Genomic DNA, 17,233 nt, shown 5'->3' with positions numbered 1-17,233 from the left:
TTGAGTTTTGGCTTAACTTTGCATGATATCATTTGATAACTTCATATTTCTGCAAAGTGTTTTACTTGAATTGCAACATGGTTGGTTCTTGTGTTACAACCATTTTTTTTTCTTTGTTGTTGCCTTCTACTTTGATCTTTGAACTTTGCATAATGATATTTTGATTATTGTTGCAAAGTATATCTTTATTGGATTGCATGATGGTTGGTTCTTGTGTGACAACCATGATTTTGTTTGTATCCAATTTATCCTTTAAGCACTTTTTCAAAATCCATTGTATGCTCATAATAGCAATGTAATAATTAATATATGTTGGAAGTATGTGAGCTCTTGAATATGATATGGACATGGCAAGATATGAATATGAATGTATTCCCCCCCCCAACTGATGGTATTGGCAATTTTATGAAATGAGGAAGAGAAATGTTTTTCCAACAATTATCATTCTAGCTTTTTATGGAATTCTATGGTTAAAAGTTAGAAAATTCTGTACCTTCACTTACCCTTTGGAATGGATGAGTTGTATGTGTGGTGGCTGAAAACTTCTGATCATTTTCTTCTTCAAGTGGCTGATCAAGAGGAGTCATGGATAGAGAGATAAGATGACTTTTTATTGCTTCTACTAAAACTTGCTGAATCTGCTCCAAAATGCTGAAAATAATAGTCTTCATGTCTTCAAAACTCATTGGCACAATTCCTACTATGTGAAAAGATGTTCTGATGTCGAACATAGTAGGAAATTGTTGGCTTAGTGGCCATTAATGGATGCCACTAGTCAACACGAGAACTCTCACCATTGATGACAATGAGAGTCAAGATGCCCAAACACATCTTGCTAGGTACGAATGAATTTGCTGATGTTGAGTCACCTAGAAGATCTAACGAACAAGGGACATTAATGTATTCCCATTGTTTGTCAGCATGAGGACTTGCCATTAAGGCATGCAAGCCTCAAGGTGTTTTTACAAAGAACTTAGACTCAAAGGACTATGGACTCAATAATTTGCATTGAAGCAGGGCTTATTTGCGGAATGAAAATGACAAGGAATGGAAAATAAAAATGGAAAATGGAAATGGAGAACAGAAATGGCAATGGCAATAAGCATGTGAATGAGCCTCTTGCTTTTATTTGTGGGTTATGAATGGACAAAAAGAGATGGAAAGTGTATGTGAATGTAAATGGAAAATATGGAGTGGAATGAGGTGAATGGTTTATTATGAAGTATCGATGTGATGGATGGATGTGATGGAGACAATAGTATCTGAAAGTTTTTCAAGTGTTTGGATCTGATTTTACATCAGCATATTTCCTCTTTGTTGCTGATCATCCTCTTATGAAACAAATTGGTCTCTTAGAGAGACACCATTCTCTTGTAGTCATTTGTCCTTCCTCCTGAAACCTGCAAAAAAACTAATACTTCTTCTGCAATGGAATGTAAGATTATCAAAGGAGAGAGGTGATCAATCTCTCTAGTTATGATATTTACACACAAAACTAAGAATTTGTATTAATGAAACAAGTTCTCAAAGGAAAAATCAAAAGAATTTATACCTGCTTTGGAATTAGTGCCTCAAGTTGATGTTGCTTCTTTTCAGCAATTTATTTCATTATTTTCCATTTCAAACTCTAATGATATATTTCTCATTGTATAGATCTTGTTGAGATCTTTCCAATGGTACTTAAATCATCAAAATCTGATTTTGTATGAGAAAGATAGGCTGATTTGAACAATGAGGTTTTTCTGGCTGCGGAATTGGGGAACAGCTCTGTAGCTAAAAATCTTGAATAAAAAGTTAGCCATTCATCTTTCATTATCAGTCCAAAATTAATCAATACCTTCAGAAAAGTGAGAAAATAACTTGTTCATTTCATTGATTCAAAATTATTATTTTTTCTTGACATGCAGCGACTTAGTGTGGCGACTCAGTGTGGCGACTTTGGGATAACACACATTTTGACTTCCCTTTGACCGGGGTCTTTTTCATCAAATTTGGTCGAATGAATAGGACACCATCCATGTACCAACATTCCCCCAGCTACCCATGTGACTTGTTTTGCTTGATGACACCTGCAACCTAGAGTTTAACAAAACAGCTGCGGAATCTGGGATTGGCTGCGGAAACGCTGTGTGAGCTGCGGAAAGTGCAGAGTGTAGAAAGTACTGTGAAATGGAGTGGCTGTGTGCGTGGAAGAGAAAAAATGTGCCCCTTCAAGACAACTAACTTAACTAGTGCAATTCACGGTTCAGCTCTGCCAAGCTTTGTTTGGAAAACTGCCATGTTTTGTTGAGTCTTCAATCTTGGAATTGGCTGCCTTCACCGATAGACGCTGTTGAACTATGCAATTTACATGTCTGAGCTGCAATTAACTGATTTGACTTTCGCTTCAAATAAATCACTTGAGTTTGACGAATTTTCAGCAAAGCATGTGAGGTGTATGGTATGGGTAGAGTAACGGCGGGAACCTTCCAGATCGGATGACTGTGTACACATCTCATCAAACGGTTGCGGATATTACGGTCACGTCTCAAGAGTACAACGAATAAGACTATAATTAGGCTTGAACAACAGCACATAGATGACTCCTATTTGGATTTCTCCTCCTCAGACACGCGGAGTTAATTAATTAATCAAACTATCAGTTAATAACTCAATTTTTTCACGCGATGGCAAAAAAGAGGCTCCAAAGAACCAAAGATTTCTCCCAGACCGCCACGAATTTTCTCAAACGGTTTCTGGGTTATCTAATTAACCCACCTGGAAAAAAAACCCATGTTTTAGTTTTTTGAAATTCGTCTCCATTTGGGCAAATCGAACGTTTGAAGTTTGACGTTTTTCCTGTGTTTACGCATTTTTCCTGAGTTAACAGTTCTGCATTCGGCTGTGAAATTGATTTTGAATTTTTTTTTTTTATATGGAATACTTGGAGGAGAGGCGGCTGAAGGATCTGATCAAGAAGCATTCCGAGTTCATTAGCTACCCCATTTATTTGTGGACTGAGAAGACCACCGAGAAGGAGGTCAGTGACGACGAAGAGGAGACAGAGGAGAAGAAGGAAGATGAAGGGGATATCCAGGAAGTGGAGGAGGAAAAGGAGAAAGATAAGAAGAAAAAGAAGGTAAAGGAAGTGTCGCATGAATGGAGTCTCGTCAACAAGCAAAAGCCCATCTGGATGAGAAAGCCAGAGGAGATTACAAAGGAAGAGTATGCATCGTTCTATAAGAGTCTCACCAATGATTGGGAGGATCACTTGGCCGTGAAGCATTTCTCTGTAGAGGGTCAATTGGAGTTCAAGGCTATTCTCTTTGTTCCGAAGAGGGCTCCATTCGATCTCTTTGATACAAAGAAGAAGCTCAACAATATTAAGCTTTATGTGAGAAGGGTTTTCATAATGAACAACTGTGAGGAGATTATTCCCGAATACCTAGGGTTTGTGGACTCCGATGATCTGCCCCTGAATATCTCTCGGGAGATGCTGCAGCAGAACAAGATTCTGAAGGTGATCAGGAAGAATTTGGTGAAGAAATGTATTGAGATGTTCAACGAGATTGCCGAGAACAAAGAGGACTATGCCAAGTTTCCGCAGCTAAGTTGCAAAACCTTATTAAAATAGGATACAGTGTTTTGAAGACCACTACAAAGCAAAACCAGACAATTTTGGACAATTTGAACCTATCAAAGCAATTGAGTTTCATTTTTTTCATCATTTTTTTTTTATTGAATCAATTGAAATGTTGAAGTTTATTTTGTCTCCTATTTTTTCTTAACAATTCTTTTTCTGATTCTCCAGATCACACAAAGTGCAAGAGGAGAGCATACTCAAGAATTATTAACCTTTTTTTTTTACTTAACAATCCTTTTTCTGATCCTCTAGATCACGCAAAGTGCAGGAGGAGAGCATACTCAAGAATTGTTAATAATTTTTTTCAGATGTAAGAAATAAGGTCTCCTAATTACACTTCCCCGGCAACGGCGCCAAAATGTCTAGTCAATTTAATGTCTTAAATTGCTCTACATAAATTATCAATCCGGGTATCGTAAACTGATGAAGTGTGGTGCACTATATGTGCTTAGTTAACCTTTCTCTTACTTCGTTGTTTTATAGTTTATGTTGTTTTTGGGGTTTTGTTCTTGTTGGTTTTCTAAGGTCTTAAGAATACTTTTAAAGGACAAGTATGGATAAAGATTTCAAGACAAGGCCTATGTCCTTAATGGTAACTTCCAAAACTTAGTACTTCAAAAGAACTTAAAACATGTTATTGATGGATTTAGTATTTAAACAAAAGTGTAAATATACAACTAGTTCAATCAAAATAAAATGCAATAATCAAATAATGAGAGAATGACTATGAGACCCAGTATCCTTGCTGCTTCAGCAAAAGGACAAGATGATTCTATCACATCATTAGTTCATTAAAAGGCTATGTGCATCACTAATCTACAATCAACTTGAAAGCAATTTATGTACAATAATATACATGTTAAAAAGAAAATAAAATGCAGTAATTCAAACTGTACATTAATATACATGAAAATCAGAAAAAGAAATACAAGAAAATAAAGTAAAGACATCTGTACATTAATATACATGAAATAAGAAAAAGAAATGCAAGAAATTAAAGTGACAACTATACAAGGCAGGGGCCCCCTACCACCTATGAAATCAAAGCAAAATTAAACACACTTGCATAAATTAAAATTGCATGAATGAAAATCTAATCTACCTTACATTCTACAAAGCAATATTTACAAAATGAAATCTACTCTACTTACATCCTAATATGCTCCATGACATCTACTTCACATCTCCTTCCATGTTGAGAACATCAAAGCTTTATTCAATTTCTTCAAAAGTGCAAAGTACAACAAAGCTCTCCAAAGCTTTCAAAAGCCATGGGACTAACAAGCTAAAATGACTAAAAAAAGACTAGCAAATGAAGGAGAGAGATCTCCTATTTATACAAAAATATGAGAGCCATCTCATTAATGAGAATCCATGAATCTCTCCCTCTACCTCTAGAGTCCTAATCAAAATAGGAACTGATAAGACACATGTCTTTTTAGAGTTACAATACAATTAGGAGATGTGACACATATCCTCATGATCCCATGATTCTTTCCAACCAAATTCGAATTTGGCCTTAGAGTGCCACATAAGGGTCTTCTAGAAGTCTCCTTTCAACCTACACATGTCAACAACCTCAACCCATTTGTTAGGTATAAGCATATGCACATTATTTTCTAATGTTTAACCACAAATTCACTTAAAAGGCTTAGAAATAATAAATATTGGAAAAACATAAAGGTGGCCCAATGATAATGAAAGTGGGATGAATGTGGTGACATAGTAGTGAAATGGAGGTGAAATGGAGGTGATATAATGGACATAATAGTGAAAGTGTAATGGAAATGAATGACAATTTCAAGACTCAACAGAAACGATCTTTCAACTTTGTGAATTCCTTCTATTGAAATTCAGACCAAAATAGTTTTGCATTCGCTCCTCCCTTGGTGACTAAACTCAAGGGCCAAGTGATATGAGAAAATCCCAACACAGACCTACGCTAGTAGTTGGCAAGACCTAGAAAGTTGCGGAGCTTTGTCATAGTGGTTGGAGATGGCCAATCCTGAATGACTTGGATCTTGGTTGGATCCACATGCACCCCCTATTCATCAATAATGTATCTCAGATACTGAAACTGGGTCATGCCAAAAGTGAATTTCTCCAAATTGGGACATAACTTGTGTTGCCGCAGTGTTTGGAGAACCTGTCGGATGTGGTGGAGGTGCTCTTCCCAACTCTGGTTGAAGATCAAGATGTCATCCAAGTATACCACCACAAATGAGTTGGTGAATGGCTGCAAGATGTCATCCATTAGTCTCATGAAGGTTGCAGGAGCATTCGTCAATCCGAAAGGCATAACCAACCATTTGAAAAGGCCCTCCTTGGCTTTGAAGGCAGTCTTCCACATATTAGAGGGTTCGATTGGTACTTGGTGATATCCTGACTTCAAATCAATCTTGCTAAAACATTTCTCCCACTTTAGTTGGTCCAAGAGGTCATCAATCCGTGGGTTCGGGTAGCTACTATGAACAGTGATCTTGTTCAGCACCCGATAGTCAATACAAAGTCTCCAAGTCCCATCCTTCTTCTGTGCCAACACGATCGGGCTCCCACAGGGCGATGAAATCAGACAGATGTGACCTTTTTGTAGTAGCTCCCGAATCTGCCTCTTGATTTCATTGTTCTCTAGAATGGATCACTGATATATTGGTCCATTGGGTAGCGACACATCTGGGGTCACTCGAGAGGTACCCTTGCAAGGGAGGTGAAGATGTCCTTGTACTCCTCCACAATCTTGTCCATCTGTAGTTGTCATGCGGAGGGGCCCTGTCTGGAGGTTGTGGCCACTGTCTTCTTCTTTCCTTGAGGGTGTATCATCAGGAAAACAAATTTTCCAATTTTGGAAATGAGCTTACTGTATTGCTTTGTAGTAACCAAAGAGATGGCGGTAGGTGGTGCTACCTCCAGTATCCTGTACAACTTATTTCCCAAAGTAACAATAACAGCACGAGGCCTTGATTCATACACAACATGTTGCTTCCACAAGTATGGTTGTCCTAATAATACATCACAAACTTTAAGGGGAGAAATGTCACACAATACCTCATCCATGAAGGGCTTGATGTTGTATGGAAGGTGACACTGCTGGCTCATGCGAAGATCACGTCCTTGGTGAAGCCACCTGATGGTGTATGGTGGTGTACAATTGTGGATGTGTTTTGGTCGGTAAGCCTAGGCGCTTCACAACCTTTGTCGAAATGAGGTTCTTTTGGCTCCCACTGTAGACAATGAACTGTAGCGGGGAGCCCTTTACCCACATCTGGGAGTGGAAGAGATGCTCCTCCTCTAGATCTTTAGGTTCCTCCTTCTGTATCTTCATGGTGGCAACGGTGGTGTTGGGATCCGCATCGATAATCTGCTTCCCTTTGTCATTCCCCTTGTCAGATTCAGACTTAGAGTTGGAACATGCATCTGATTCTGAAACTTTTAGCTCAGCGACCAGTGACTGCTTGGCCTGACACTCACTTGTGTTGTGGGTGGAGCTCTTATGGAACTCACACCACTTGCCCGTGTCCTTTTTTGGCTTCACGGCTCTGTTCTTTGCTTGCAGCTTTGGCGGGTTGTCTTAGGCCGCCCCGCCTTGGCTTTGTCCTTTGTTCTGTGATTTGGAGGCACCTTTCCCTTCCTTCGGATTCATAGATCCAAAGTCTGGCTTCTTCTATTTAAACTTTTGCTCGACCTTGACGGCATATTTGTATGCCATGCTGAGCGAGGGGATGTTCAGGAATTCTATTTCTTCCTGGATGTACTTGTGTAGGTAGCCACGATATTTGAGTATCAAATGCTGCTTTGAATCCTTGATACCCAACTTTGTGCAAAGGGTATGGAAAATATTGGTAAACTCTGGCACGTCTTGGTCCCTCCCCTACCACAGCGTGGTCCACTTTATGTATTGATCCTCATAGCTTCTGATAGGGTAGTACTGCTCCTTGATGGCATCCCGGAATGAATCCTAAGTGCGTGTGACTGAAAATAGCGAGCCTATACTTTCATCCTTCTGCTCGCAGTATGTTTTCCACCAGTCCTTGATGTGGGGGGCTACTTTTAGAAGAGTGAAAATAATCTTTTCCTGACTCAAAAAATCATGAACATAAAAATGACCCTCTAACAGATTTGACCATTTATCGACGACATCTACGTCTATCTGACCCTCGAATATGGGGATTTCAAAATTAACTTGTACCTTAAACGGTGTGGCATTTCCAAAGTAGTTGTTGAGAGCCGATGCGTCGCCCCTGGGTAGCCGCTGAAGGATTTAGGCAAAGTTGTCCATCATCGTGTTCCTTTGTCGCTCGAGGGCTTCTTTGAGCAAGATTTTGATAGGATCTCCTACCCCCTCATCTTTCTTTTCATCCGCCATGGGAGGCCGTTGGGATTTGCAAGGTTGGTCTTGGAAAGGTTTGACTAGTTCAAGCCCTAACTCCTTATATCTCGACCTCGTTGGGGTCATGCAAAGAAAAACAGAGAAAAAACAGACCGCTCTGATACCACTAATCCGAATTTAAACAGAAACGCAACAAATCACAGAGATAACCATAAACACAGAGATGCAGCGGAAATAATACTTCATTTCATTACTGTAAAATACTGAAATATGCTTACGAACACCAATGGAAATAAACCAGCTAGAGTGATGGTAGCTTATCTCTGAGGAGAGATGTGGTGGCTACATGCCTCTGAACTATGTTACAATGAGGCTTGAAGGCCTATTTATTGTTGAGAAACAATCGAAAACCATAAACATCCAAAAACCTAACCCTAGAAGATGAAACGCCAAACTATGGGCCCCGTTTGGGTAAATTGGTACATCAACTTCACGGGATCGTCACTTTGGCATATGATCTTCATTTGATGCACACAATATCTCGTTAGAAAGATCTATCCGGGAACTACAACTTTTGGAAGAGCAAGGGCCTAGGTTGCTCCCAGTTTTCCCAAAAAACATCGTTTAGGGCCTCAAAATGGCTCCGGAAGTTCATGACCCGAAAGACTACTAAAAATAGTAAACTATGCTACAATTAAGGAAACTGAAAAGTTAAAAGAAACAATGGTGGGAGTCCAAGTGGACTTGGCAGGTGGCCACCAATATCCAGCTGGATCAATTAGTTACCTTAATTTCAGTTGATACCTCTGACCTATGGCACATCATCACCATAATCTTAGTCCGCACTCTTCACACATAGTACATCACTAGCATCAACTAGTCACCGTGATTCTGGTTGGTGCCTTTGACCCATGGTATACTGACTAGTCTTGGTTCACCATTATCTTAGTCAATTCCTTTGACTTGTGGTGAATCCCTGGGGATACTCTCAATCCATTTGAGTACTCTAGTCCCAAATCCAAATGCCTCACTCCAGTACAAGATGTTAAATTGGTTCACTCAACCCATCTAGAGAGTATATTGAGCCTAATGTTGAAAGGCGCGCAATCAACTAAGTGATCATGGGCCTCTAGGACCATTCTTCCTAATTCTAATCAATATACTTGACACAAGAAGAATTATTTTCATTTATTGGGCCATTCTCCCTAATTCCAAACATACCTGAGATAGGGAGAATGTCTATCCTTGATGCTATCACTATGGACCATTTTCCTTGATCCTGGTTAACTTGAACCAGGGAGAATGACTATCTTGGATGCTATAATTTCATCACTCCCTCTTGCTAAGAGAGACATCCTTAATCACAACAAGATTTTCCTTGAAATATATATACTTTATCCTAGGATAGAGGCTTTGTCAGCAATCTGCTTAATTGAAGCCACATTTCTTCCTTATGTACCATATCTTGGTACTAGATCTCATTATGATTCGACCTCTCATCTTGCTTGTCACCTGCACCCGATCAGGACAATCATGAAAGTAACCTTTGAAGCCATATTTCTTCTCAACTTGTGAACCAAGTTTTAATATACTTGACCTTTGCGATAATGAGTGTGACAAATGTCTATTTCCTAATCATCCAAGAAATCATAACGAAGCCCGAACTAAAGCAACATATTGATGAACTCTTTATGTCTTCTGTACTCTCTGCTAAATTAAAATCCATGAATTTCTACAACTATAATTCACAGTTTGAGACATATCTCAAACCATAAATAGTTGTGCCATAACCAATTGTAGCATGTTGGTACTTCAACACATGTTAAGCTTCATGCCTTAGCTCATCCATAAGCTCATCCACTACTTTTTGGTTCCCATAACTGGGTGTTATTTCTGAAATAAATTCTATTGTGTAAATCCTGGTTTCTCCCTCTACCACTGTTTCTTTCTAGCATACCATCTATCTAGCTTGACATTTTCAATGACAGTCCATCATCTCGAACTCAGAGGTAAACTTCCTATGAAGCTAAAACAAAGCTCTCTAACTGCTCTCTCTGTTACAAAAGCAATTCTCTCTGCCACAACTGCTCCCTCTAACACAAGAGTCCTTCTGCTTCCATTAGAGACAAATCATATAAGATGAACCTTGATCCATCAATCCAAAAATACCAATCCCAACATGTTTGGTTGTGAACGTACAAAGCCTTCTTTAATCATGAGACTTCTTCTCATCTACCTCAAAGCACTAAGGTAGCTCTATGTACACTTCTTGCTCCTCAATTACTTCATTGAAAAAAGTGATCTCTACATCCACCTAGTGCAATTTTCAAAGAAATGATAATAGTTTTAATATAAGTGTACATCACAACTAGTAAAAACATCTTGTCATGATCCTCTCCCTCTTTCTAGGAGAAACTTCTATTCTAAACTCTTGCTTTGTACTTGTTTATGCTGTCATGTGCTACATGCTAGATGATCTTATAAATCTAGTTGGAAGTCACCATTGACTTCTCTTCAACACAATCAAAGTACAATATCTCTCAACCCAAATCACCAATTCAAGAAAAGTCATCTTGTCACAAGCTTTACTTCATTTTTCCATTATTTCTATCCTGTTGCCAAAGCCTTGGCATCATTCACTATGTTCTTGCAATCCTTACTAGGAGACTAAGGAAGAATGATTACAACTCAATAAAAGAAAAAAATACAAGAGGCTAACTAATAGTTAAAAAACAATAATAATAAAGGAAGAGAGTGATATAAAGTACTTATCTTTTGAGTATTATAGGAAATGTCAGCTCCCTCTTGATCTTAGCCTTCTTGCATCCATATTGCAAATTTATCAGCCTCGCCTAATATGATATCATTCCTTGCTTGAAAAATATAGGGTTTCTTCTTTCAATATAAACATTGATCTAAGTTTATTTCTAGGGTTTTATTCTCAAACCCTAGGGATTCCACATACAAGACTTTCAATCTTCTAGGATTTACAAACCCTAGTTTTTCAAAAAAATATTTTTATATCTTTTGCAAGTCCAACTGACTTTGTAATGTCCATACCCAAATGTCCAAGAACCATAAAATCCCTAATGTCTCAACAACTAATTAAGGACATTCCTTGAAGATCATGGATCTTCCAATGAAATGTCTTTATCAAGAGAGAATTATGATAGACTCGTAGTGTACTTGGATACTACTTTAGAATTACTAGCAATGATATTCTAGTAATCATGTATTCTTAACTAGACATTGATTATGAGCTTTTCAACCCAAGTATCCTTTACTTCATCATAAGGACACATCAAGTTTTGAAAATCACTCATCTTTCTCAAGATCACTTTAGTATTCAATCTTGAAGAGGAACTCAACATCTTCTTCATCTTAATCTTATCAAGTTAAAAGTGATTGTAATATCCACAAACTTTCTCAATGACAGTGATCCTTATTATGAATTTTGACGCCTTAGAGTGTAAGGAACAAACTTCACGATTGAGCAAAATTAGTCCCATCCAAATACCTTAGTATCAACAGTCAATGAAATGCATCTTTCAAGGCCTTTAACAATGCAAGGTTCATTACAATAAATGCCATAAACAATTAATTGATTATGAATATACAATGCAACATCTTCAAAGAGAGCATAGGTTTTTTATGCCATACTTCAAATTTCCAACACATGTATATAGATCATCTAAATTGTGATGCTTTCATGCTATAAATTTGTAGTGTATCTCATCGATGAACTTGTAAGGTGAACTCTTTTAGAATTTATCATAACTACCCTTTAAAGGATTCTTCACAGATCCCTTTTATAAGGCAATATATTAGACATAGTCATATGATCGGACTAAGTGGAAAATCATAGTACTTTTTAATTTCTTATGAAAACAACATTAATACAAGTCTTTTCAACCAAGCATATTGACAAAGATATTTGGTAATCATTTCCTCTCACCGAGGTTTTCAAGAATGTTACCAAAGTAAAGCCTTCAAGGGAAATCACTATAGGTGATGATACATACCTTTTATTCCAAGCAATATATCATAGACTTATATCTTCGTTGGTCTCTTTCTATATTCCCATGTTTAACTCATTAGAAGGTTATGCTTGCTTGGTGGCCAGAACAGGTCTCCAACACTTCAACCTTGCCATTTATGTTGGAGAATTTTGTCCTTCTTCTTAGACAATATGTATTGTATCTCATATCAAATCTAGTAGACATATCATATCTTCAAGAGAAAATCATGCACAAAGGATGACTTTGTTGGCTTATCTTCAAACATAGATGTTTTCAATACTTCTTTGGGTTCCTCCCTCCAAGGTGACTTCAACTCAGCTCCTCAAGAAATTTAGGGACTCAAATTCTTTAATCATCATAACAATTTTTCTTTCTTTAATGTGGTATGATGCAAAGACAGAAGTACAATCCTTTTTCATTGTCTTTCACATCTGAGGCTTCTTTATCACTGTGGATGTTATACGGAGGCCTTTCGGCCTTCAAAGTTGGGATAAAGACAATGTTTGGATTATACTAGGCCTGCATCCTATACCTAATATTCTTCAGTCTCCTTGAAATAAGACATGAAGCCTTCTCGGCTCACTGTGACAAATTCTAAGGCCTTCCAAATTTCCTTAGCCACCTAAAGTCATAATTATCCTTCCTACAACCATATTTTGCTTCTGAGATATTTTGTATTTTTGAGGTACTTCAGGTTGAGGCCTAGATAATCTTGTCTTCCCTGTAATCAACTTTCTCACCCTACCTAATTTTCCAGACTGAGGTTTATTTCAGATTCTTCAGATCTCGTGGTCTTTAGTCCTTTAATAGATGGACTGAGGCTTATGATGTCAACCTTCTTTATAATCTTGACAAAAAACATAGACAAATATTTCTTCTTTTTGCAAATTGTGATATTGAACTAGGAATCCTTTCTTAAGAATGAACTTTCAACCCTTTTTTGGAATGTGCTTCTTGAACTAGGATTTCTAGGGGTAGTGATAGAATCAAGCCCTATAGGCTAGCTTGAAACAAGAACAACTTCTTCTTCAAGGGTGCTTTTTTTATCATAGCTCTGATACCATGTTGATTTTTCCTAGGATCTTCTAAATTGATAATTATTTCTTATGATTTCTTTAAGTACTTTTATCTTTCATTCATATTCATCATAAAACGATTACACAAAAGATCTCAATAGTGGAAACTAAATGCCAGTAGGATCATAAAGAGACAACCATATAAGAAAAACATTTTACCTTGGAAAAACCCACATGGGGGAAAAGTCAAACAACCTTTTCCTTAGAGAATTTGTTTAGTTCAACAAGAGACACACCTAGGTCTTCTAGTCAATTACAAAGTCAAAATGACCAGCGAAGTAGACTTCGTCAAACCTTGTCCAACTCCCTCCTAGTCAATTCAAACATCTGCCCAAGAGACTTGGTCTGGTCTACTCTACTAGGGACGAATTTCGACCTGCTTCTATATCAAAGAAACCTCTAACATACCTCAAAGATTCTGTCCTCATGTACAAGGACAAGAGTAGAGAGAATACCACATGTGTGAAGTCAAATGAGAGAGAGAGAGATCTTCATGCTTCTTCATCTTCCTAGCCTCCTTCTTCTTTGCTTGAATGAATAGAGATATCTTCTTGTGTGTGATCCAAATTGTGCCAAGGAGAGGAGGCCAAGTGCCATATATATACATCTATGGTTGGCCGTATGGGTACCTCTTTGACTGGGGCCAACTTGACTAGGAGGAGGTCCAACTTGGCTTGTTTGGAGCTGGAAAAAAAAAAGTTCAAAATTCAAATTTTCTCTTTTGGAAAGGACATGAAGAACATGCCTTAAAATTTCCCTTTTAACAATAACATGAAGAACATGTTTTGTATTTATCATTACAAATACATCAAGGGCTAAAATATTAATTATGAAGACTTACCATAGCTACAAAATTCAACAAAAACTCCAGCCTTTGAGTTTTGATTATTTAAAAAAAGGATATAATTATTCATATTCTCATGCACACCATATTTTCCAAACACTCCATCATGAAATGTTGTTACTCTCTTACACTACTCTTGAATCTTATATTATTATGCAAAGAGAAATAGAGGCTCAATAAGTACAAAGTTTTCACAATCCCTACATAACCACATGAATTCTCAAGAATAAAACACTCAAAACCACTTTCAATAAGTACAAGGTTTTCACAATCCCTACATAACCACATGAATTCTCAAGAACTAGAACACTCAAAACCACCTTCAATTTGGTTGCCACTAAGAGCGATGGACACTCAAAACTACCTTCAACTTGGTCGCCACTAATAATGACAAGTGCTTTCATAAAGACAATTGATGCTCCTTAACTGTGTTTCATTGAGATTATTTTGTTATTGCCTTTCAGTTTATATATTTATATTTATATATATATATATATAAACCAAACATTTTGTCCGATGCTTTTTTCAAGGCCTCTTAACAGCATAATAGCAACATAACCATGGTCATCAACAATCTCTTTTATTTAAAAACTTCTATGTTCATATGCTCAAGACGACAGTTAAGTTTATCTTAACTATACTCCAGATTAATTAAATACGGATATGGGCTGTGAGACTAAGCAAGCAAGTAATGCTGGTTTTTCGTGCAGGTAATGTTCATTTTTCTTGTAATGATAATTTTTTGAACAAACTAGATTTTATGGATGTAACTTGTAGTAGTATTTTAGATTCTTTAAAAACATATATTATTAACACAAAAATAATCCATTCAAAGCTTATCAGTTCATTAACTGTACTGATTTTAATCTCTCAATCATATAATTTATTTTCAATCATTGATAAACCAATAAAATTTGTAAAACCAAAATAATTCATTCAAAGTTTATCAGTTCATCAATTTTACTGATCTAGTTCTCTCAAATACATATATTTTTTCATTGATTGAAAAAAGTTACTTCAGTAAAACAAAAATAATCCATTGATCATTTCACTAACAGTACTGATATTGATCTCTAGTGGATTGGTGCTACATAATGATAAGCATGAACGTTATGTTAGGCTCATAGCTTCTGTATTATTAAAATTCTTACAGATTTAACGTCCTTAGTTAGTGGTTGGGAAGTAATCCCACTGGCCCCTAACTCCAGCTAAGATAGCATTGAGAAAGAATGCAGAAGAGTACACCAGAATTCCATCGTCTGTCCACCTAGAAGAATAGTGATTATCAGGTGAAGAAGAACCAGACACTTTGTAATGATATTCTGGTGAATACTCAGAGAGAAGATAACTACCCATTCCCCACTTCACCCAAACCAGGCCTTGCATAGCACTATATATCCATTTCCCAAAAACATCTATACCCACGATTACTGCTAATAAGCTGCCAGATACCATGCACACTATCTCCAAAATTATGACTGCCCAAAACACAGAAGGCATTGTCGGAGATCTACTCAAATACAAATGCAAGCAGTCCATGACCAGAGCAATACCAATGGCTGTGATTATTACAACAATTCTAAGTCCAGAGGGTGGCATGGCATGTATTTCATACCATTTTCCAGTATCTCCTTCAAATGCAACAAGTAAACCCCAACCAATAGAGCAAATCAAATTTGTACAACCGATCATAAATGATAAGGTCCTCAGGGTTAGAAATGATGGTGTGAAGTTCAGCACTTGGCAAACATTGGTATTATCTGCATTAGACTTGACCAGAGCTTGGGTTATAAAGATATTGGGAACAAACCCTGTTCCTGTACTATCGACAAGGTAATCTCTCATGGCCCTTCTTGCTACCAGAGAGCTAGAGAAACCATCCACTCCAAAATAGGCAGTTAGTTTAATATTGATAGCTACTTCTGCCAATCTTGGTACTAATAAAGTGGCGGGGCTGTATTTTTGTAGTGCTGAGCAGATTCCTCTCTTATTCATGTAATTTTCCAGGGCATCTGAAGTGATGACTTTGATTCTTTTCCCCGCCTTATCCTTAGACCTGAAAGATCTTATCAACATCCTTGTCCACTCATCCTTACAGGCTGGATGCAATGGAATGCAGATACACACATGCTTTTCTTGATCAATGGATCCCTCAGAGATCATATCACAGACTGCAGCAGGGACTTCCACCCTTGAGTCCCCCTCTCTCAATCTTTGCCCTCCGTCAGTCTCCTGCACATGCAACAGACCATGGTTGCACCCATGGCAGCCATTTCTCAGGCAATCCAGAGATGGTAGTAGGCACAACGAATCAGGCAGTCCTTTTAATGTTCCTGGCAGCCGATGAGCAAGCATGATTGTTATTTCTTCCATTGCCCGGAATACAATGCATCTGCAATTACAGATCTCTGTATTGCATCTACAGATATCTGCACTGACTTGGGCAGATCTTAGAGGCTGGAATGTCAACAAGATGGATTGCACATCATAGGCATAGGAGATGTACTTCATGAATTGGGTGATGGAAGAATTGGGGCAGTGGGCTGACAGCATGACAACAGAAGCATTTTGATATTCCCTCCCTTTACATGTGGTCAGCCCAAACCCATTTATGTGCTGGAGTTTTGGACCTCTTAGGCTGGCCAGGGCATCCCTGGCACCCAACTCACGATCGAGCCTTTCTCTTAACAGACTTGTAACAAAAACCGCTATATTGCCTATACAGGTGATTCCTAAGTCAGGAAAACTAGCTGAACCTGTCACTGTTTCGCTTAACTCAAACTGTGCTAAACCAATATTACAGAGCCATCCCAGCCATACAAACAGATTTATAATCAACTGCAGCATGAACAGCCTTGCGTGCCAACGTTTGAATACTGCCATTTCAAAATAAATACAATGTAATGTGAAGTTTCCCTACTTTGTTAACCAAAACTCTTACACAGAAACAAAACTTGCATACATTAATCGTTGGTCTGCAGATTGGAATGCACACAGCGCTCATCTCGCAATGGCGTGAAATTCTCCATTCCGACCGAGGGAATGACACAAAGGTAAAGTAGATAAAACAATTGTACAAATTAGGAATCTCTTTTCAATATGATTTTCCAGTCAAGTTTTTGGACTGTAGAAATTCTACATTCCAACTGACAGAATGACAAAAAAGGATAAAGTGGACAAATTAGGAATATCTCTTTTCAATATGTTTTTCGAGGCAGGTTTTCTATTATATATATATATCATAAGATCGGTGGGAATACATTTTGATTATGTTCATTTTTTTATAAGTTTAGTGGGATTATATTTCGATAGGTTCAATATATTTGATGATTTTATATCAAAAAT

At 37.6% G+C, this 17,233-nt stretch overlaps 1 protein-coding gene and 1 pseudogene across 1 annotated transcript; one reads left to right on the top strand and one right to left on the bottom strand.

Annotated features, from left to right (window-relative positions):
• Window positions 1-2,914: 2,914 nt before the first annotated feature.
• Window positions 2,915-14,602, top strand: LOC149252997 (heat shock protein 90-1 pseudogene; annotated as a pseudogene).
• Window positions 14,603-14,986: 384 nt separating this feature from the next.
• On the bottom strand, window positions 14,987-16,964 carry LOC149252996 (uncharacterized). Its single transcript, XM_089456744.1, has one exon. The coding sequence runs from the start codon at window positions 16,769-16,771 to the stop codon at window positions 15,053-15,055; it is 1,719 nt and encodes a 572-aa protein (XP_089312870.1). The 5' UTR covers window positions 16,772-16,964; the 3' UTR covers window positions 14,987-15,052.
• Window positions 16,965-17,233: the final 269 nt, after the last annotated feature.

The sequence above is a fragment of the Pinus tabuliformis genome, chromosome 7 (genome assembly GCF_031772625.1).
Source record: "Pinus tabuliformis cultivar Carrire ecotype Pingquan chromosome 7, CPIR1, whole genome shotgun sequence".
In the NCBI taxonomy this organism is placed as follows: Eukaryota; Viridiplantae; Streptophyta; class Pinopsida; order Pinales; family Pinaceae; genus Pinus; species Pinus tabuliformis.
The sequence above is the reverse complement of the archived record's forward strand: the minus strand, read 5'-3'. Positions and strand labels throughout refer to the sequence as shown.